A 22,881-nucleotide genomic window follows, 5' to 3' on the forward strand; every position below is an offset into this window, starting at 1 on the left:
GTCGAGAAACTCCCATTTTCCGCAGATAGAGGAGGGTGGAACGCGTGAAAAAACAAGGAAGGGATTCGATTATGTGGGAGGAGTTAACACTGAGTGATTAGTGATTTCTTACGTTTTGGAGCTGGACTGCAGGGATGCAAACTAGTCACCTTTCGGCGAAATGTGCCGTTTTTAATTAAAAAAATTCGATGACCTATGTGATTCGTGTAGATCCGATGAGAAAAGTTTTGGGGGAAGAGGCTTTGAATCACTACTGGCTGTAAGCGAATGAGTGATGCGCGTTTGGAGCAATACTGGCTGTTGCCAAGGCTCAGCCAATCGTTCACATAGTTACAGTATCAGCGTGCACTCTGGAAAGACAGCGGAAAGCCGTCAGTTTGCCAGCTACAGGCCCCTGAACGATAACGAAGAGGTTGGTGAGAAGGTGATGAAGTATAAAAACAAATAGAAAGTTTTAGGTGAGGGAGAACGTGTGGTGGAACAAGTATTGTTAGCATTGTTAAGTATCTTGTTAGCTGGATCGAATTATCCGTTAGCTAGCCAGAGAAATGTTGAGCAACATTAGCCAACTTAACTGATCAAATATTTGAGTTTATTGTGTGAAAATTAGCTGGCTAATAAAGTCAGACAGCACAACATCAGATGAGCTAACATTAGTAACCTAACCAATTCGCTATAGTATTAACGTTAACTGGTATACGACTCCTTACCGTTCAAGTTATAATGCCTTAGTTGCTTATTGGACCCAGGCAACCTGTTTGAAATGTTAACAAACTAGCTAACAAGGAGGAGGTTTCGCTCTCGCCAAAATTGGACGCAGCTGCAGGGAATAGCGGGACTTTTTCTCAACACATTGCAGAGGTAAAGATAGATGGATTTGTTTTGGTAACTTATCTACAACGTTAAACTAAACTATGGTTTAGCACGCCCTTATGTTGGAACATTCTTCGAACACACAATAGGCCTTGCTTTGAGTGGGACACACACACAATTGTATAAGTTGCAGGATGTCTTGCATATAAGTGCCTCCTGTGGTTATGGTTGTGGTTCACTCTAGCATAAGATTTCCACTCAGCGTTATGAATTGGTAACATAAAGGATACTTAGACTCCTTGCTCCGGGCAAATGCTACTACATGCACACAGACACTAGTTTCTTCTCTGGCAGTGAGTCTGGATCTGAGTAACTCCCCAACCTGTCACTGAATCTGAACACTCTCAGGGGGTCTGATTGGTCCAGAAACCGATGGGTTGGGCCAAAGCCAGAACACGTAGGTAAAGAGTAGAGGTCGCCCTTTTAATCGGCAGTTTTGGATGCCGATTACATTGCACTCCACGAGGAGACTGCGTGGCAGGCTGACCACCTGTTATACGAGTGCAGCAAGGAGCCAAAGTAAGTTGCTAGCTAGCATTAAATGTATCGTATTAAAAAAACAATACATCTTAACATAATCACTAGTTAACTTACATATGGTTGATGGTATTGCTAGCTTGTCCTGCGGTGCAAATAATCAATGTGGGAGGAGTTAACACTTGGGAGGAGTTAACAGTTAACACTGTTAATTTATCATCGAATCACAGCCTACTTCGCCAAACGGGTGATGATTTAACAAGCGCATTTGCAAAACAGCACTGTCCTTGCACCAATGTACCTAACCAAAAACATCAATGCCTTTCTTAAAATCAATACATAAGTATATATTTTTAAACCTGCATATTTAGTTCAAAGAAATCCATGTTAGCGGGCAATATTAACTAGGGAAATTGTGTCACTTCTCTTGGGTTCAGTGCAAGCAGAGTCGGGGTATATGCAGCAGTTTGGCTCGTTGTGAACTGTGTGAAGACCATTTCTTTCTAACAAAGACTGTAATTAATTTGCCAAAATTGTACAGAATTATGACATCACATTGAAGGTTGTGCAATGTAACAGCAATATTTAGACCTATGGATGCCACCCGTTCGATAAAATACGGAACGGTTCTGTATTTCACTGAAAGAATAAACGTTTTGTTTTGATAGTTTCCAGATTTGACCATATTAATGACCTACGGCTTGTATTTCTGTGTGTTTATTATAATTAAGTCTATGATTTGATATTTGATAGAGCAGTCTGACTGAGTGGTGGTAGGCAGCAGCAGGCTCGTAAGCATTCATTCAAACAGCACTTTCCTGCGTTTCCCAGCATCTATTCGCAATGCTTGAAGCACTGTGCTGTTTATGACTCCAAGCCTATCAACTCCTTAGATTAGGCTGGCAATACTATAGTGCCTATAAGAGCATCCAATAGTCAAAGGTATAGGAAATACAAATGGTATAGAGAGAAATAGTCCTATAATAACTACAACCTACAACTTCTTACCTGGAAATATTGAAGACTCATGTTAAAAGGAACCACCAGCTTTCATATGTTCTGAGCAAGGAACTTAAACGTTAGCTATTTTTACATGGCACATATTGCACTTTTACTTTCTTCCCCAACACTGTGTTTTTGCATTATTTAAACCAAATTTGAACCCGTTTCATTATTCATTTGAGACTAAATATATGCATTATATTAAGTTAAAATAAGTGTTCATTCAGTATTGTTGTAATTGTCATTATTATTTATAAAAAAAATTGGCAGATTTTCTTTGGGTCCTCCAATAATCGGTATCGGCGTTAAAATCATAATCATTCGACCTCTAGGAAAGAGGCGGTTTGAAAATGTCATTGGCTTTGATACACTGATACACAAACGACTTCAGTTTTTGAAGTATGTAGTGAATGACAGAGCAGCAGAAGAATATAGTGTGAGTTGTCAGGCTAAGAAATGACACCTGATAATCTGAGGTGTATTTCCAAAAGTATCCTACATTAAACTTACATTGTATAATTTCTCAGTGTGATGAGATTGATGGGTTAAACCCGGTGCCAGGAGAGTTGCTTATCTTTGCATCTAGAGGATTTAGAGCCAACTGATCAAAGTTAATGTCTTGGCTAGCCAAGTTTTTCTCAACTTCAAGATGTACCTCACGTCATTGGAGTTGAGCGGAGACAACTGGGCGGACTGAACCTCAGACTACATCGAGTCACTATCAGTCGGTACTTGTGCAATTTTGAATTCTTAAACTCTTAGGGTGTATGTAAGTTTTTCTTCTGCAGCTGCGTTCCTTTCTATGTTTGCTGAAATCCCTACTTTTTAATAAAACTAGTCAAATACAACCACCAACTGTTTCCTCGTATCGAATGACAGCGACTCGATGTAGTCGGAGCTACACTTTTCCCACAGTCGTCGCAACCCAACTCAATCCGAGGCTGGCGAGGGGAGGATGGCTCATAATAATGAATGGAATGGAGTAAATGGAATGATATCAAACACATGGAAACCAGGTGTTTGAGACAATTCCATTTATTCTGTTCTAGCCATTACTATGAGCTCATCCTCCCCATTTTAAAGTGCCACCAGCCACCACTGTGGAGATGTACATATCGTGGAGTTGAGAAACCCAGATATCTCTTGGAATGAAGCAAAAATAATCTGTCAGTGTTAAACCATATTATTGTGCAGCATTTTTAACTGTTGTGTTGTCCCTGTGGTTATTATCACTGTAAAGTGTTGGTGTCATGAGTATTCTGAATAGTTTTTCTCTTATTGTGACATTACAACCTGTAACCATGGGGTCTGAAGATGGAAATTACCTTAAACTGAACAGTGATGTATTGCAAGTCAACAGTATCGTCATGTTACAAATGCACAGAGTGCCAAAGATGTTTTGCAGACTACAGTCTACGTGTGATCATTTTTGAATCAATAGGAGTTGGATCAAAATCCTGTAGACACTGGCCCTTGATTGCCAAGATGGGTCTCCCCTGTCTTTTGCTATTACTCCCCTGATAACATTGAGTTATTTAATTTAAAAAAAATCATTGTTAACATTAGGGATTGTAGCAAGTGAAAGTAGAACTTTGTCAGAGATGGAAGACATCCAAACGAAATGAGCAAAACAAAAAACGTGATGTGAGGGGTTTTCCAGTTAAGGCCTGTCATTACAGGCCTGCACTTGAGTAACTTCACCTGAAGAGTATAGCGGTCCTCTAACAGTGAATGGAGAGCAGTTTAGTAATCTCTAATGCCAGCCACCAAATGCAATACTCTTTTATCGTTGTTTGTTCTCAATCAACCTGCTCAAAAGTTTCACAGGAATCTTTCACGCATGCACAACTATTTCTGCAATGTACTGTACACCAAAATAGGAACGTCAAATACATTGAATAGCTATGTTTCCTCATACGTAGTTTCCTTTGGTTTTACATACCCAAGGCATGAGAGTTGCAAAGTTTCAAGGAGTTTTCCATGTCCAGTCTGTAATCCTTCCTAATAGGGGTCACATTGACAGCAGCTTTTATACAGGTTGTTATTGTTTGAGGTTGACATACCACACTGGCTCAGCATTATTAATTGAACTGCAGACTGATGTGCTATGCTGGAGAAGTTTGTAATCAGCAGCAATTGCTCTAGGGATGTCTTTGGGTCAGCCCATACAACACGCCTTCAGTCGTCACTCAAAATATTCTGGCCATAACTAGACTTTACTGGGGTAGATTGATATGATTTGACATGGATGTCCATTTGTTTAAAAAAAAAAAAAAAAAAAGACCTGAAAAATAGATAAGGATGACGTTCCAACTTTTCTACACGTGGTGGCAGCATTTAGCTATGATTCACTCGCATAACCAGTGCAGTTAATAGTATCATAATAGAAAATGTGTGCCCTATTTGGATCACCAAAAACCTTTTCCATGCAACAAATTAATATTACTGTATATACAGTACCAGTCAAAAGTTTGGACACCTACTCATTCAAGGGTTTTTCTTTTTTTTTTATACTATTTTCTACATTGTACAATAATAGTTAAGACATCAAAACTAGGAAATAACACATGGAATCATTTAGTAACCAAAAAAGTGTTAAATCAAAATATCAAAGTAGCCACACAAGTATTCCTTAAAATAGAACCTTTATTATATAAAAATGCTTTTGATACAAAAATGGTCACAAGTGTAAATAACACAACACAGGTTTGTTTGGGGAGCATCTACATACTGGCACAATGAAGTACAGCTGGAGTTGTCCAGTAAGGGCATGGCTTGAAATGGGCTGGGCAGCAGGTTGTGTTGTGGAGGTCTGAGGAACCTGTACAACCTCTCCGCTAGAAGCCAGAGGTGTCCAACATACAGATGGAAGCCTGACACTTTTGATCATATGATTTAATTTCACTTGTCAGCACCATAGTTAATTGCCTATATACAAATGGCAGAGAAAAAGCTCAGAAAACAAGCACGAGGTCTGAATTCAAAATACATTTCCCTCTTTATGTAATTTTACATTCACTGTTCACATTTCTTAACTGGTTGGATAGTTCATTTAAGGAAGTGCTCAGTTTGACAATGTTGCCAATCTTCAAAGTGAGACAATATAATGGAGCCATGATTTTACAGGTGCATGATATTCACCACTCTGAAATTCAATCTATAAGTTGAAAGGTATGTGAAGATAGTGAGTGTTTCACTACAATTGAATCATCTACAGTTTTCAAACATTGTTTACAAAAGATGGAATAGCTTTTATTAAACTAGACATTTGTCTCATTGATAAAAGCTGAAATATCAACAGTATTATTGTTTCAATAAATGGAAATAGTCAGTCTAGTAGGTCACATGGACATTGCATAAGAGATTCATGATAGAGTTAAGGTTGTGCAAAACCTTGTCATTTCTGGTTGATAACTGCATCAACGATGAAGCTGCTCTTATGAGTTATTCCATAAGGACTCCTTCAAAACAATTAACATGTATACATACTGTTCTACACAAAAATAATAACGTTACTAACTGAAACAGCTTAATGATCTATTGTCTAATTGTTTTGTTGGGTGTTCTCATAATTCAGAGTAAAGTATATATGTACAGTAGCAGCAAACACATTTTTGGTAAACTCCAAAACAAAGACATGCTCAGGATCATTTCAATTAATAAGAGCATTTCATGGCTGTTGTGAAACATTTCTTATTTACTTAATTACAAATATTTACAATTTGTTTTGTTAATGGTAATGTGGTTGGCCACATCACCAGTGTAACATTTGAATGGAGTATTTTCTCAAACCAATATTGGTGACCACCTTGTTCAAATTTCACTGTAAATTGGTACGTTTGAAGGAAGTTCTAAAGTACGTTGCTGAAAAAAAACGAAGAATTATCAAAGGCCAATAGAATAGTCAAATTGAAAGTCTTCTAATTAGGAGGATACTCCATCTGAAACGAGGGTGGGAAACATGAAAAATATAGACAAGTGATACAATTCACTGTACAACAACGTCACACTTGATCTGGCCCTATTCCATCCCCACCTTAATCCATGGCAATCAGTGGAAATGAATAAAATATAATTCTCATTTGTTTATATTTAAAATTATTTACAGACATGGCTATTTCCCCAGGTGTCATGAAGAGTCAGTGCATGGTGATGGGGGTGGGGGACAGAGGTGAAAGTAACTGCGCTCTGTGGATGGAGAAGGGGGGCAGCTCTCCTCTGCTGATAGGTACTGGCTCCGGGGAGTGGGGGGAGGAGGGTAAGGGTCAGAGTCTGAGTTTAGGTCCATGTAGTACTTGTTGCTCTTCCAACGACTTGTGGTGTAGTCGCTGTCACAGACGTCAGTGCTGCATGGGGTGGTGGGGGGTGCCACACCGCGCATTAGATAAGGCCTTTCAGGAGCAAGCATGGAGGAGAGAAAATACTTTTTTATTTCACAACAGCAAAGAGGTGCCAATTTGCATCAAGCTGACTGTTGCATAATACAAAGAGAAACTGATCAAGTGTGCCTCATCTCTTACCTGTAAGACCTGGTGGTGGAGGGACTGTTAGAGGAGTAGAAGATCTCTGCATTATACAGGGAGCGATCCGTGGCTGGAGAGGGAGGCGGGTTGAGCATCTGCAAATACAAACCCTTACCCATTCAATTACAAACTTAAGTTTTGAGATCATCCAGTGTCCAGTAAAGTTCAAACAGGAGAAAATGTACATTCCCCCCAGTTTTTAGAAATAATGTATGAGAGACACCGCGGAGAGGATGGGTGTTGGGTTCCTAAGAGAGGGCAGAGTAGTTGGGTACATACCTGTGGATAAAAGGTTCCCTTAGTGCTGGAGGAGCTGCTGGAGGAGGCCCCTGTTACATGGTTCCTGTCATAGAGTGGCGCCCCACTACAGCTGCTCCCCATCAGACTGACAGAACTCATCATAGACTTCCCATACGAGATACCTAAGAAACAACAAAACAGTCAAATACAGTGACAACAACTACCTGCGTCAGCATGTAAATACTATCCTTTCACAGTACAGGGAATATCTATACACTCATCCATTTGATCTTTAGTTTTCAGTGTTGTGTAATAGCCAACCTTTACCTGTGAAGGTTCCGTGCTGTGAGCTGCTGGGTGCGATGAAGTTGAGGGGTACGTGTGAGGTGCCACTGATGTAATCGTGGGGGAAGGCTCCGTTGGGACCTTTGTAACGGCGGCACACCACCCGCTGGCACACAAAGTACATCCCTCCCATCACAAACACTGACAGGATGATGCCAATGACTGGGCCGATGGTGCTGGTGTGAGATGGTGATTGAACGTCGCTTGACGGGGGGGTGAGGAATTCTACAAGACGGGCAAAGACATTACAACAGGTTTAACGGACTGCTGCCAAGTATGAGTAGTCGGTTAAATCAATGTGATATTGTAGATGGATTGACTGGTTTCTCCTTACTGAAAAATATGACAATAGTGTAAATTCTGAACTCCCTTGATTTTCTCAAGTGACTGAGTGAAGTTAAACACACCACAGAAGAGCTCGTCAGAGTTGTCAGCACAGTCATTGTAGGAGTCACACTGCTGTTTCTTCAGGATGCACTGCTTGTTGTTGCAGCGGAACTGGTTGGGCAGGCATATGGCTGAGGGGAGGAGAGCAGAGCAAAGTCCACGTTACAAGACTTGGCATGGCTTATCATCAAATCAATACAAACAAGGTTGCTGGTGGTGGTGATAGTACAATCTCCCAGTATTAAAGGTCAACTGCCCTTTAGGCTATTTAAATTCAGAGAAGTTGATTCTATGTGGCATCTATGAAGCATAAACACATTTATTATAGTGTAAAAATTAACCACAAAGTGTAAATAGCATCATTTGTCAGTCCATCTTGTCCAAAACTGAGTTTTGTGAGTTCGTCGCGACTTACTGGAGGGTTGGGTATGATTACGATCGTGCCCACTAACACGAGAGAAGCAGCTGTGTGCACTCCAACCATAGCAGCCAGAACTTCCAGACAGCGAGACAGACCTGCCCATTACACAGCGCCTCTGACTTGTTTACATAAGACAACACGTTGCCAATGTTATGTTGAAATAACTCTTGGCCCTAAGCCCTTTATGGAGTGGCCACATGCTGATGTGTTTGACAGTGTCAATCACTGACGCCTGCCAACTTTTGGGGCAAAATGAGAATTGAGACGATCAAAGCGCATTTGTATCCCAACTGCAACTTGTCAATATTCCAAAACCCGCTGACTAGTTTTCCATGCACATTTTTTAACTTGAGAAACACTGGACCAAACACCTTAGCTAGATGTAAAATTGCGCGACTAAGCTAAAATATCCAAATTAATTACAGATTTCTCTTAGATTAATTCAATTTATTTTGAGGAAGTGGCTGTTGCTACGGTGACTCAGGAGGGACAAACAACAGTACCTGCAAGGGTACGATATGGGAACATAACACGCCCACATCCAAGATAACTATCATTTGGCTTTAGTCATGGCCGCTAGCATTTCTTAATGAACAATCTTCAAAACGAGGTCAAATCAGGAAGTGCAGTCGCCCTTTAATCCCTATGACATTGGTGTATGTTTTACTGAACTGGAAGTGTTTTTATTTATTCTATTTCACCATTATTTAACCAGGTAGGCCAGTTGAGAACAAGTTCTCATTTACAACGGCAACCTGGCCAAGATAAAGCAAAGCAGTGCGACAAAACAACGTACAATCAATAACAATATAAAAATCTGTATACAGTGTGTGCAAATGAAGGAGGTAAGGCAATAAATAGGCCTGTGGCGAAGTAATTACAATTTAGCAATTAACACTGGAGTGATAGATGTGCAAGTATAAATACTGGTGTGCAAAAGAGCAGAAAAACAAATATTGGATGAGGTAGGTAGTTGGATGGGCTATTTACAGATGGGCTGTGTACAGCTGCAGCGATCGGTAAACTGCTCTGACAGCTGACGCTTAAAGTTAGTGAGGGAGATATCTCTCTCTATATATACAGTCGGGCAAAAAAGTATTTAGTTAGCCACCAATTGTGCCATTTCTCCCAATTAAAAAGATGAGGCCTATAATTTTCATCATAGGTACAGTTCAACTATGACAGACAAAATGGAGAAAAAAAATCCAGAAAATCACATTGTAGGATTTTTAATGAATTTATTTTTAAATTATGGTGGAAAATAAGTATTTGGTCAATAACAAAAGTTTATCTCAATACTTTTATATACACTTTGTTGGCAATGACAGAGGTCAAATGTTTTCTGTAAGTCTTCAAGGTTTTCACACACGGTTGCTGGTATTTTGGCCCATTCCTCCATGCAGATCTCCTCTAGAGCAGTGATGTTTTGGGGCTGTTGCTGGGCAACACGGACTTTCAACTCCCTCCAAAGATTTTCTATGGGGTTGAGATCTGGAGACTGGCTTGGCCACTCCAGGACCTTGAAATGCTTCTTACGAAGCCACTCCTTCGTTGCCTGGGTGGTGTGTTTGGGATCATTGTCATGCTGAAAGACCCAGCCAAGTTTCATCTTCAATGCCCTTGCTGATGGAAGGAGGTTTTCACTCAAAATCTCACGATACATGGCCACATTCATTCTTTCCTTTACACGGATCAGTGGTCCTGGTCCCTTTGCAGAAAAACAGCCCCAAAGCATGATGTTTCCATCCCCATGCTTCACAGTAGGTAAGGTGTTCTTTGGATGCAACTCAGCATTCTTTGTCCTCCAAACACGACAAGTTGAGTTTTTACCAAAAAGTTATATTTTGGTTTCATCTGACCATATGACATTCTCCCAATCTTCTTCTGGATCATCCAAATGCTCTCTAGCAAACTTCAGACGGGCCTGGACATGTACTGGCTTAAGTAGGGGGACACGTCTGGCACTGCAGGATTTGAGTCCCTGGCGGCATAGTGTGTTACTGATGGTAGGCTTTGTTACTTTGGTCCCAGCTCTCTGCAAGTCATTCACTAGGTCCCCCCGTGTGGTTCTGGGATTTTTGCTCACTGTTCTTGTGATCATTTTGACCCCACGGGGTGAGATCTTGCGTGGAGCCCCAGATCGAAGGAGATTATCAGTGGTCTTGTATGTCTTCCATTTCCTAATAATTGCTCCCACAGTTTATTTCTTCAAACCAAGCTGCTTACCTATTGCAGATTCAGTCTTCCCAGCCTGGTGCAGGTCTACAATTTTGTTTCTGGTGTCCTTTGACAGCTCTTTGGTCTTGGCCATAGTGGAGTTTGGACTGTGACTGTTTGAGGTTGTGGACAGGTGTCTTTTATACTGATAACAAGTTCAAACAGGTGTCATTAATACAGGTAACGTGTGGAGGACAGAGGAGCCTCTTAAAGAAGAAGTTACAGGTCTGTGAGAGCCAGAAATCTTGCTTGTTTGTAGGTGACCAAATACTTATTTTCCATCATAATTTGCAAATAAATTTATAAAAAATCCTACAATGTGATCTTCTGGATTTTTTTTCCTAATTTTGTCTGTCATAGTTGAAGTGTACCTATGATGAAAATTACAGGCCTCTCATCTTTAAGTGGGAGAACTTGCACAATTGCTGGCTGACTAAATACTTTTTTGCCCCACTGTATATCCATATATATATCTCCAACTTCAGCAATTTTTTAATTTTTTGCAATTTGTTCCAGTCATTGGCAGCAGAGAACTGGAAGGAAAGGCAGCCAAATGATGTGTTGGCTTTGGGGTTGACCAGTGAAATATACCTGCTGGAGCGTGTGCTATGGGTGGGTGTTGCTATGGTGACCAGTGAGCTGAGATAAGGCAGAGCTTCACCTAGCAAAGACTTGTAGATGACCTGGAGTCAGTGGGTTTGGCGATGAATATGTAGCGAGGACCAGCCAACGAGAGCAAACATGTCTCAGTGGTGGGTAGTATATGGGGCTTTGGTGACAAAACAGATGGCACTGTGATAGACGGCATCCAATTTTCTGAGTAGAGTGTTGGAGGCTATTTTATAAATTACATCACCGAAGTCAAGGATCGGTAGGATAGTCAGTTTTACGAGGGTATGTTTGGCAGCATGAGTGAAGGAGGCTTTGTTGTGAAATAGGAAGGCAATTCTAGATTTAATTTTGGATTGGAGAAGAGTTTACAGTCTAGCCAGACACCTAGGTATTTATAGCTGTCCACATATTCTAAGTCAGATCCGTCCAGAGTAGTGATGCTAGTCGGGCGGGTGCGGGCATCGATCGGTTCAAGAGCATGCATTTCCTTTTACTAGCATTTAACTTCTTGGTGACGCGGCAGTATTTTCACGTCCAGATGAAATGCATGCCCAGATTCAACTGCCTGCTACTCATCCCCAGAAGATAAGATATGCATATTATTAGTAGATTTGGATAGAAACACTGACGTTTCTAAAACTGTTTGAATCATGCCTGTGAGTATAACATAACCTATTTAGCAGGCAAAACCCAGAGGACAAACCATTCAGATTTTTTTTGGGGGGGGGTCACTCTTTTCAATGGGTTTTCATTGGGAATCCAAATTTCTAAGGGACCTTCTTGCAGTTCCTATCGCTTCGCTGGATGTCAGTCTTTAGAAATTGGTTGAGGTTATTCCTTTGTGTAAGGAAGAAGTACGGCCATCTTGAACGAGGGTCACATGAAGTGTACTGTTAGTTAGAGGTGCGTGACCAGAAAGCATGCTTCAGTTTGTTTTCTTCCTGTATTGAACACAGATCATCTCGTCTTCAATTTGATCGATTATTTACATTAAAAAATACCTAAAGTTGTATTACAAAAGTAGTCTGAAATGTTTTGGCAAAGTTTACAGGTAACTTTTGAGATATTTTGTAGTCATGTTGAGCAAGTTGGAACTGGTGTTTTTCTGGATCAAACGAGCCAAAAAAATGGACATTTTGGATATATATTGACAGAATTAATCAAACAAAGGGACCATTTGTGATGTTTATGGGACATATTGGAGTGCCAACAAAAGAAGCTTGTCAAAGGTAAGGCATGAATTGTTTTTATTTCTGCGTTTTGTGTCCCGCCTGCCGGGTTGAAATATGCTTTCTATTTGTTTACTATGGTGCTATCCTCAGATAATAGCATCGTTTGCTTTCGCTGAAAAGCCTTTTTGAAATCTGACATGTTGGCTGGATTCACAACAAGTGGAGCTTTAATTTGCGTTCTTGCATGTGTGATTTAATGAAAGTTTGATTTTTATAGTAATTTATTTGAATTTGGTGCTCTGCATTCTCCCTGCCTTTTGGCCAGGTGGGACGCTAGCGTCCCGCATATCCCAGAGAGGTTTTAAGAGCAGTTAGAGGTGTTGTATGGCATTGAAGCTCGTTTGGAAGTTTGTTAACAGTGTCCAAAGAAGGGCTAGATGTATACAGAATGGTGTTGTCTGCGTAGAGGTGGATCAAAGAATCACCCGCAGCACTGGCTGCGGGTGATTCTATTGATATATACAAAGAAAAGAGTTGGCTCAAGAATTGAACCCTGTGCCAACCCATAGACTGCCAGAAGTCCGGACAACAGGCCCTCCGATTTGACACACTGAACTATCTGAGAAGTAGTTAGTGAACCAAGCGAGGCAGTCATTAGAGAAACAAAGGCTGTTGAGTCTGCCGATAAGAATACAGTGATTGACCGAGTCGAAAGCCTTGGCCAGGTCAATGAAGATGGCTGCATAGTACTGTCTTTTATCAATGACGGTTATGATATTGTTTAGGACCTTGAGCGTGGCTTAGGTGCACCCGTGACCAGCTCTGAAACCAGATTGCTTAGCGGAGAAGGTATGGTGGGATTCGAAATGGTTGGTAATCTGTTTGTTCACTTGGCTTTAGAAAGGCAGGGCAAGATGGATATCGGTCGAATCTCAGACGATACGAAAGATAGGTTGAATAGACTAGTAATAGGGGCTGCAACAATGGCAGCAGATCATTTTAGGAAGAGAGGGTCCAGATTGTCTAGCCCAGCTGATTTGTAGGGATCCAGATTTTGCAGCTCTTTCAAAACATTTGGGTGAAGTGGGTGGGGGGGCTTGGGCCAGTTGCTGTTGGGTTAATTTATTTTCAAACCCGGGGGGATGCAAAGCTGTTGGCCAGGGTTGGGGCAGCCAGGTGGAAAGCATGGCCAGCTGTAGAGAAATGCCTATTGAAATTCGATTACCATGGATTCATCAGTGCTGACAAGTGTTTCCTAGTCTCAGTGTAGTTGGCAGTTGGGAGGAGGTACTATTATTCTCCTCATTCTCCTCATTCATATTATTCTCCTTATTCTCCTCATATTCCTCCTCATATTACTCTCCTCCTTATTCTCCGACTTGTGTCCCAAAACCTTTTTGAATTAGTGCTGCAGGATGCAAATGTCTGAAAAAGCTAGCCTTTGTTTTCCTAACTGACTCTGTATTGGTTCCTGACTTCCCTGAGAAGTTGCATATTGCGGGGACTATTTGAAGCTAGTTCAGTACTCCACAGGGTGTTTTTGTGCTGGTCAAGGGCAGTCAAACCTGGAGTGAACCAAGAACTATATCTGTTCTTAGTTCTACATTTTTTGAAAGGGGCATGCTTATTTAAGATGGTGAGGAAAGCACTTTTAAAGAACAACAAGGCATCATCTACTGACGGGATGAGGTCAACATCCTTCCAGGATACCCTGGCCAGGTCGATTTAGAAAGACCTTCTCGCAGAAGTATTTTACAGTGATGAGGGGTCGTCGTTTGACCGCGGACCCATAACGGACGCAGGCAATGAGGCAGTGATTGCTGAGATCCTGGTTGAAAACAGCAGAGGTGTATTTGGAGGGCAAGTTGGTCAGGATGATATCTATGAGGGTGCCCATGTTTCCAGATTTGGGGTTGGACCTGGTAGGTTCCTTGATCATTTGTGTGAGATTGAGGGCATCTAGCTTAGATTGTAGGATGTCTGGGGTGTTAGGCATATCCCAATTTAGGTCACCTAGCAGTATGAACTCTGATGATAGATGGGGGGGAAATCAATTCACATATGGTGTCCAGGGCACAGCTGGGAGCTGAGGGGTGGGGTCTATAACAAGCAGCAACAGTGAGGGACTTATTTCTGGAGAGATGGATCTTTAAAAGTAGAAGCTCTAACTAAGACCTGGATAGTATGACAAAACTCTGCAGGCTCTCTCTACAGTAGATTGCAATTCCGCATCCTTTAGCAGTTCTGTCTTGTTGTAATTGGGGATGGAAATTTCAGAATTTTTGCTGGCCTTCCTAATTCAGACACGGCTAGGACATCAGGGTTGCAGAGTGTGCTAAAGCAGTGAATAAAGCAAACTTAGGGAGGAGGCTTCTGATTTAACATGCATGAAACCAAGGCTTTTACGGTTGCAGAAGTCAACAAATGAGAGCGCCTGGGGACACACACAGGGCCTGGGTTAACCTCTACATCACCAGAGGAACAGAGGAGAATTAGGATGAGGGCACGGCTAAAGGCTATAAGAACTAGTCGTCTTGTGCTTTGGGAACAGAGAATAAAAGGAGCAGATTTCTGGGTGTAGTAGGATAGATTCAGGGCATAGTGTACAGATGGGTATGGTAGGGTGCCGAGTACAGTGGGGGTAAACCTAGGCATTGAGTGACGATGAGAGGTTTTGTCTCTGGAGGCGCCAGTTAAGCTACGTGTGGTCTCCACATGTGTGGGGGGTGGGACAAGGGGGCTATCTGAGGCATGTTGAGCAGGACTAGGGGCTCCGTAGTAAAATAAAACGAGAGCTGCCCTAAACAGTATACAAGGCATATTGACATTCAAGAAAGGCATATTGACATTCAAGAAAGGCATAAAGCAATCACAGGTGTTGATTGGGGGAGCTAAGGCAACAAGGGGTAAAAGGTGATGAATGGGCAGAGAGGATCAGTTAGCTACACACAGGGCCTGAGTTCGAGGCTGGGGCCAACAGATAAACAAAATGAAGTACTGTGTTAATGAACAATCCAGCAGGCATCAGCTGTGTAGCCGAGTGATCATAGGGTCCAATGAGCAGCAATAGATGAAACAGGGAGCTGTTCGGTAGTCGATTACTATGCTAGGCGAGCGGGAGACACGGCTTTCAGGAAGCATAGCGTGCCCGGGCTAGCAGATGGATCATCACCAACATCCATGGTTGAGAGCACATCGGCTGAATTATGTCAGCAGACCAGTGGTGATGGATTGGTGGGGCTCAGTGTCGACAAAGGGTCCAGGCCAATTGGCAAGAAAGGTATTGTAGTTGGTGTACTTCGTTTGCTAGCCGGGAGATGGGCCTAGCTCGAGGCTAACTGGTGCATGCTTCTGGACAAGGGCGTTCGCTACAATAGCCACTCAGTAGCAACTAGCTAGACGTGAAGATCCGGTGTAATGGTCCAGAGCTTGCGGCAGAAATCCAGTGATGTAGTGGGAAAAAAAGAATGCTGATATTTCGCTGTACAGACTGGCAAGTATTATCCGGGCTAAAGCGTCTGGAGTCCGAGCTAAAGGTAAAGACCGCAAGCAGTGGCTAACAATGACTAAATGGCTAGCTGCTGATGGAGGTTCCAGTTATAAGGTCTAAAAAATAGCACATTCGTACCACATTGGGTGAGGCGGGTTGCAGGAAGGTATATTTAATTCGAAAATGTAAAAAAAAGAGTGAAATGTATACAAAAACCGAAATACTATATTTACATTGGACTAAAACATCTTACATACTTCCAAGATGGCGTAGCAGTATGTGTCAATATTGTGCATAAAGTCAGTTGAGTGAACGTACTGTCACAGTCCTGTTCATCGGAGTTGTCTGCGCAGTCTGGCTCTCCGTTGCAGCGTAGCTGAGCATCCACACACTGGCCCTTGTCACACTGGAATTGGATTGCCGAGCACACGGGGCAGTTCTCCTCGTCACTGTTGTCATCACACTCAGCAACGCCGTCACAGCGCCATGCCATGGGGATGCAGTCAATGTCGCCCGTGGCACAGGTGAACTGCTCTGTGGAACAGGTGGGTGGGTCTGAAGTGGGAGGAGTTTAGATTCAGAGCCAATGCCTGGTGTAAAACTTGACTTATTGTGTATTGCACATCATTATTGAATGTGTTACAGCAGCAGCTGTACCTCCACAGATGAGCAGGTTGGGCAGCAGGACCAGGTGCATGGGACAGGAGCAGCGAGGTGTCCGGTCTCCTTTGGCAATGCAGATGTGTGAGCAGCCTCCGTTGTCATGGGAACAGGGATGAGAAGCTGTGGAGAAGAGGAAGGAGAAGACGTGGACATTGAGTTTTTGCCCCTGGAGAGTAACGGAACTCTGTTGTAGTAAAGCACTGCATCACACATTGTTTTCCAAAATAATTGGTATCTGCTGAGGCAATAGGAAGTGGCTAAACACAGGCTCCTCCAGGTGCCTTACCAAACTCTGTAGGGTCCATGTCTTCCACAGCGTGAATGCTGGTGAGGTAGGCAATGCGGCCCTGGATACGGGTCCTCTTCTCCCCAATCAGCTTGTCCACCCTCTCGATCATCTGCTGCTGTCTGTCGATCCAGTACAGGTGCTCCCCCAGCACTGTCAGACTCATGGGCTGCAGGATGTTAGAGTCCTGGAGGACAATCCGATTGGCTCCTGGGAGAAGGAAGAGGAATTACCTCAGAACAAGGGTAGTATACACCAAACAATAGACATCCTATATCTCACATCAAAGACGGTGTATCCTCCCAAATGCATTTATTTTCAGATCCTTAGGTCTTCCTTCTTAAATTCTAAACTTTATCATAGAAAATATAGGTATAAATATAGACACCATCACTAAAACCAGGTTGACTAATATTCAATAACTGTTGCCAAAATAAAGACACTCTCTTGTATAACTTTACAGTCTGATGGTGCATAAATGGCCTGGAGAAATCAGTCTGGATGCTGTATTGTTCATATCCAGTCCAGACTTCCGAGGCAGGGGGATTTATTTAACACTAGAAAGGCCAAGGGGATAATTTTGACCCAATGTGAATTAAAAATGGAAATTTCCCTGCCATTTTAAAGTCATGCCCCCCTCTGTTCTGGACTTCTCCTAAAATAAGTCTATTTAACACACATACAGTGTACAAAACATTAGGAACGCCTTCCTAATATTGAGTTGCACCCCCATGCATCCCCACTGTTGTGTCAAGTTGGTTGGATGTCCTTTGGGTGGTGGACAATTCTAGATACACTCAGAAAAATGTTGAGCATGAAAAACCCAGCCGCGTTGCAGTTCGACACTCAAACCGGTGCGCTTAGCACCGGTATCAAACAGAATTGTTAAAAACAGTTGTTTTGCACAAAAAAGTGACCTTTTCATATCATTGTAGTGTCACAGGAAGGCAAGACTTGATTTCTATATAGTATCAGAAAAAGCAGATTCTGAAGTAAAAAAAAAAAAAAAACACTTACCCTTGCCAAATAACTCTTAAGACTGAAGAGATGAGCCCTTTTTCAAAATATCACAATTCCATCTACTCCACAGCCTACAGTAACAAACTAATAAAAATGCTATTGTGTTCTTCATAAACACAACCAAAGTATTATTTTCCCGATAGCATACATGAAATTGTATTCATTAGTATGTTGAGTCCAAATGACTCCTCATTGGCCTGAAGGGGGGTCCAAAGAGGCCAGGCTTTTCTAGTGTGAAGATGTAGGCTTTCAAACGTATTAGGAAGATGGGCAGACTATTTTAGACCACAAACTGTGTTTGGACTCGAGGAACATTGTGCCATTTTCCATGGTACTGCTGTGTACTACTGAGAATGAAAGATGTAAATAAATGCTGTCAAAACTGATAAACCATAGCAACAACAGCTTTTCAGATGATCAGCAGTGTTTGAGTGATGATGTTCTGGATCTAGAATGGCTGTCCACACTTCTTTAGCATTGGGACTCACCGGTGAGGTCACTGCTCTCAATGCGTTTCAAGTCAGCGTCCACCCAGAAGAGTTTCCCCAGCTTGTTGTCCAGGGCCAGGGCTACAGGCCGGATCAGACCCGTGGTGAACAAAGACTCCCGCTCTGTCCCATCCAGAGACGCTCCCTCGATCTTAGCAGAGCGATCCTGCATGGTCGTGAAATACATATACCTACAGGAGAGATGGAGGCAGTAAATAAAAACAACGAAAAGCATACTGACAGACATTTGAACAGTTGCTGCCCAAACCTTAAACCACCAACTGTGTACAGGATTTTAGACATTAGTCAACATTGATATATATATAATATATTAATCACACTACAACATGGAAATCAGTCAGAGAGATTTACTGATAGATGGGAGATAAATAACAGTTGAGATATGTGTTTTGATGAGTGGGCAGGGCAGCCTGTATTGTACTGTGCTGGGTGTAGACAAGAGCGCAGGGCTGTTAAGTTGGCCCCCCTCTCAGAGCCTGGAGGAGTAGAGGCTATTATCGGGCTGTGGGCCTTCCCGGTTTGTTACGTCTCACACCAGCTTCTATCAGCTCTGATAAGAACCTCCCTTAACACCTGTTTAGACAGAAGACTTGAAGGAAGAAATGCTATTGCGCAAACGCTCGTCTGTTTGTAATTTGGTTCTGCTTCTTCAAGTCAAAAGGGAACTATTTTTATTTATTTTTTTAAATATCAGTCTGAGTGTAATCAGTTGAAGTATTAATGTAATAACCTAATGCTTTGAGTAAATGTAGAAGCCGTCACTTCAAGGGAAAGTGGGAGAAAACAAATTAACCCCACAGCTCTTCAACCTGCCTGTAACCTTTTGAGACTGTCTGTACTGAGCTCGGCCAAATATCTTCAATGTCTATTTAGTGCTTTCCATGCCCATGGAGAGACAAGCAACTGAATGCAACTTTCAAATCGGATAAAAACAACTACAAGACCATGTCAAATTATCAAAATTGTCAAGCTGATTGCCAACAATATTCAGTTTGAGATTTTTGGGATTAAATGTCTCATGTTGATTAGTTTACTCCGGGTCACTCCTATGAGAGAAGTCACCTCCGCCACATCCAAGCCAAACCACATAGGAGAGCCCCAAATAGAACGGAACATGGAGGACGGCCGCATCAACAATGAGCATCACAATTACAGTGCAGCCTGCCAGGCCCTGACCTACGGCCCTGACCATACTACTGCACCACTGGAGAGGAGAAAGTAGTGCAGGCAGAACAGTAAACACAACCATCTGCTGCACACATGACCTGACATTCTCAGCCTCGTAGTTACTTGGGGCTGTGGTTCCTTCCCTGCCCTATCAAAGGAAAATAAACACTGTTCCAGAGTCTCCTATGTCAAATTGTCAACACCACATCACTAAACACCTGATCACCCACTAATTACTCTGCTGCTTGGAGGAGTGCCACACCCAGTCCCTGATCTGCCCGCCAGCCAACTGCTATATTTAGACACATACAAGTGGCATCGCTCACTTGAAAATATTTCATAAGGGGACACTGAACTATTTTGGAAGTCCTGTTTATTTTCAAAAGCTTTCAAGTGAGTAAGGTCCCTCGGTTTTTCATTCCCAAGTCCACCACAATCGGGGTAGATTTGAAAACCGAGCCTGGGAGATTTGAAATAGAAATGTTGCCATCCCTAAATCCAGTTATTGAGTCAGTCTGCCTCTATCTGCACAAAAAACAGTTGCCTCGAGCTGTAACAGTATGAACCAGGCAGCACTTTGTTTTCCAGTCTCCTCTTTGATACAACACTCCCCCTTCCCTCCTCACCCTTTTTCGGCGTTGACTACAATGGCTCTGGGTTTGTCATGTTCATCTCGCAGGACCACGCCCATGGCATCTCCGTCCAGGCGCTGGAGGTTGATGGTATTGGTGGCCTCACAAGTCCAGTAGACAGTACGGCTGTAGGTGTCCAGGCTCAGGTCGTGGGGCTGTTTGTCAGGCTGCTGCTGGTGGGTGGAAGTGGTGGACACCACCACTGATGACTGGAAGAGGATGAAGGAGACAGATATTCAATTAGAGAAATGGCCTATAATTGTGAAAGGTTTCACACTGTCGACAAAAGATATGCGAGTGTTCAAACAAATGTATTTGTGCATGATGGCTGCACTGACATCAATTAAATTAAGTTCTATAACTCCCTCAACTTTATATGCATGTAAATTAGAATATCATTGAAAAACATTAATATACACAATATACTATATGCATCTTAAGTGTGTATGTAAATATATGGTCCTCTTTATCAGCAAGACTCACCTGTGTGCCATCGTCGCGGGCCCTCCTGATGTTCTGCCGCCCGTCCACCCAGTAGATCAGGTGGTCCAGGGGGTCGTAGCTGATGGCCCGGACGTTGCGGAGGACGTGGATGGGAAGGATGATGTCGGGGCTCTGCTCACCCAGAACCATGCGGCTGATTGAGGCCTTCTGGCTGAACAGGAGGAAGCTCGAGGGGGCTGGAGGGAGGGAGGGGTCAGAGGTTAACAGGCCCAATCCAAACATTTGAATCTCTCCATCTCACTCAGTCTCTCTGTCCCCTCCCTCTATATCTCTTCCTCCCTCTCTCCTACCAACCTTTCCATGACTCAGGATGTTGTAATCAGCTTAATAGAATGCAGTAATCAGTGGTCCCCAGAGGCCAGGGAAGTATGTAGCAATAAAGAAAAAGACATGTAGGAACACAGGGCCTTCATCCCATGCCAAGACCAGAGGAATGCTCAGTCTGTGATATGTGCACAGCAACCTCCTTTCTAACACTTGTCCACATCAGGCCTCAGTGAAAGTCTGAGGTCAGCTCATGGTATGATTCAGACAGACACGTGTTATGAGGTTTTGCATGGCCAAGGGCTGTAGACACACCTGGATTTGATTAAGACAATACATCCTTCTAGAGCAAAGACGTTGTAAAATACACTGACTCGCCTACTCTTAACGGAGGACTTCAATTTCCAACTTACAGTAAAAATGTCCACAGGAGATTAGTGCATATGTCTCAAAACAGAATAAACTGACTGTACCAACACACTAAATACAACACTGAACCAAACTAAAAACATAAACCCAACAACCCCCTGTTAATGCCGGCCCTGGTCGTTTCTCTACTCACAGCTGCAGTTCCTGCTGTTTGAGTCCAGGATGTAGTGGGAGGCACAGCGGCACTGGGAGCCGGAGGGCGACGCCAGGCACAGGTGGGCACAGTTGCCGTTGTTCTGGGAGCAGTCATTGGCACCGTCCTGGCGAGAGGAGTGGAAGACCAGGATGTCCATGACGTACTCCAGGTGTCCCTGGACCATGGTGCGGTTAAGCCCAGAGTGCTTGTCGGCCCGCTCGATGCTGCGCAGGTTCCAGTCTGTCCAGTAGATGTAGTCCCGGTACTGGGTCAGACCGAACGGATGAGGGAGGTCGTCAGCCACTATCTCCCTCTGCAGACCTGGATGAAACATGATTATCAATATATGGATTATTGAAGATCTGAGGATATTGATATTAACCACAGCAATATGATATATTTGTACAGTAATATTGGGTGGAAAAGGAGAATGGACATGAATGAATATTGCTGTCAACCACAGCAATATTACAGAGTTTTATGCTCATCATGTATCATCAATCATAAACAACAGAGGGCTTGGAGAAGAGCTTGACTACTGTATGCATTTACCTTGCATGTTGGTTGACTCTATCATACAGGTGTCCAGGTCGGTCCAGTAGAGTCTCTGGTCGATGTAGTCGATGGTGAGGCCGTTGGCTCTGCCCACTTTGTCCACTAGGGTAATTATGTTGCTGCCGTCCATGTGGGCCCTGGCGATCCTGGGCTTGCCTCCCCACTCTGTCCAATACATGTAGCTGAGGAGACACACAGAGCTGCTTTATACATAGTAGAACAAGCCCATATTAGAGGTCGACTGATTAATCTTAATGGCCGATTAATTATTGCCGATTTCAAGTATTCATAATAATCTGTAATTTTTGGACACCAATTATGGCTGATTACATTGTACCCCACAAGGAATCTGCGTGGCAGGCTGACCACCTGTTACACGAGTGCAGCAAGGAGCCAAGGTAAATTGCTAGCTAGCATTAAACTTATCTTATTAAAAATCAATCTTAACATAATCACTAGTTAACTACACATGGTTGATGATATTACTAGTTTAACTAGCTTGTCCGGTGTTGCAAATAACCAATGCGGTGCCTGTTACAAACGTGTGATAATTTAACAAGCGCATTCGTGAAAAAAAGCACTGTCCTTGCACCAATGTACCTAACCATAAACATCAATGCAATTCTTAAAATCAATATACAAGTATATATTTTTTAAACCTGCATATTTAGTTAATATTGCCCACTAACATGAATTTCTTCTAACTAGGGAAATTGTGTCTTCTCTTGCGTTCTGTGCAAGCAGAGTCAGGGTATATGCAGCAGTTTGGGCCGCCTGGCTCGTTGCGAACTGTGTGAAGACCATTTCTTTTTAACAAAGATGGTAATTAATTTGCCAGAATTGTACATAATTATGACATAACATTGAAGGTTGTGCAATGTAACAGCAATATTTAGACTTAGGGATGCCACCCGTTAGATAAAATATGGAACAACCTAGAACTTGTTACCTGGGAAT

At 42.7% G+C, this 22,881-nt stretch overlaps 1 protein-coding gene across 3 annotated transcripts in view; it reads right to left on the minus strand.

Moving 5' to 3' along the window:
- Positions 1 to 4,980: 4,980 nt before the first annotated feature.
- The window catches only part of LOC112252244 (low-density lipoprotein receptor-related protein 5), a 79,271-nt gene continuing 61,370 nt past the window's right edge, over positions 4,981 to 22,881 (minus strand). For 2 of the 3 annotated variants that reach the window (XM_024423313.2, XM_042323075.1), the window contains 13 exons: positions 21,922 to 22,106; positions 21,367 to 21,690; positions 20,520 to 20,716; positions 20,031 to 20,245; positions 18,217 to 18,407; positions 16,709 to 16,918; positions 16,417 to 16,542; positions 16,078 to 16,314; positions 7,868 to 7,978; positions 7,443 to 7,685; positions 7,155 to 7,297; positions 6,873 to 6,985; positions 4,981 to 6,743 (listed from right to left, as the gene is read on the minus strand). In XM_024423313.2, the coding sequence (XP_024279081.2) occupies positions 6,482 to 6,743; positions 6,873 to 6,985; positions 7,155 to 7,297; positions 7,443 to 7,685; positions 7,868 to 7,978; positions 16,078 to 16,314; positions 16,417 to 16,542; positions 16,709 to 16,918; positions 18,217 to 18,407; positions 20,031 to 20,245; positions 20,520 to 20,716; positions 21,367 to 21,690; positions 21,922 to 22,106 (2,557 nt within the window). In that variant the 3' untranslated portion in view covers positions 4,981 to 6,481. The remainder of the gene's footprint in view (positions 6,744 to 6,872; positions 6,986 to 7,154; positions 7,298 to 7,442; positions 7,686 to 7,867; positions 7,979 to 16,077; positions 16,315 to 16,416; positions 16,543 to 16,708; positions 16,919 to 18,216; positions 18,408 to 20,030; positions 20,246 to 20,519; positions 20,717 to 21,366; positions 21,691 to 21,921; positions 22,107 to 22,881) is intronic. The other variant, XM_024423314.2, reaches the window with a different exon arrangement.

This window comes from Oncorhynchus tshawytscha, linkage group LG06 (genome assembly GCF_018296145.1).
Source record: "Oncorhynchus tshawytscha isolate Ot180627B linkage group LG06, Otsh_v2.0, whole genome shotgun sequence".
NCBI lineage: Eukaryota > Metazoa > Chordata > Actinopteri > Salmoniformes > Salmonidae > Oncorhynchus > Oncorhynchus tshawytscha.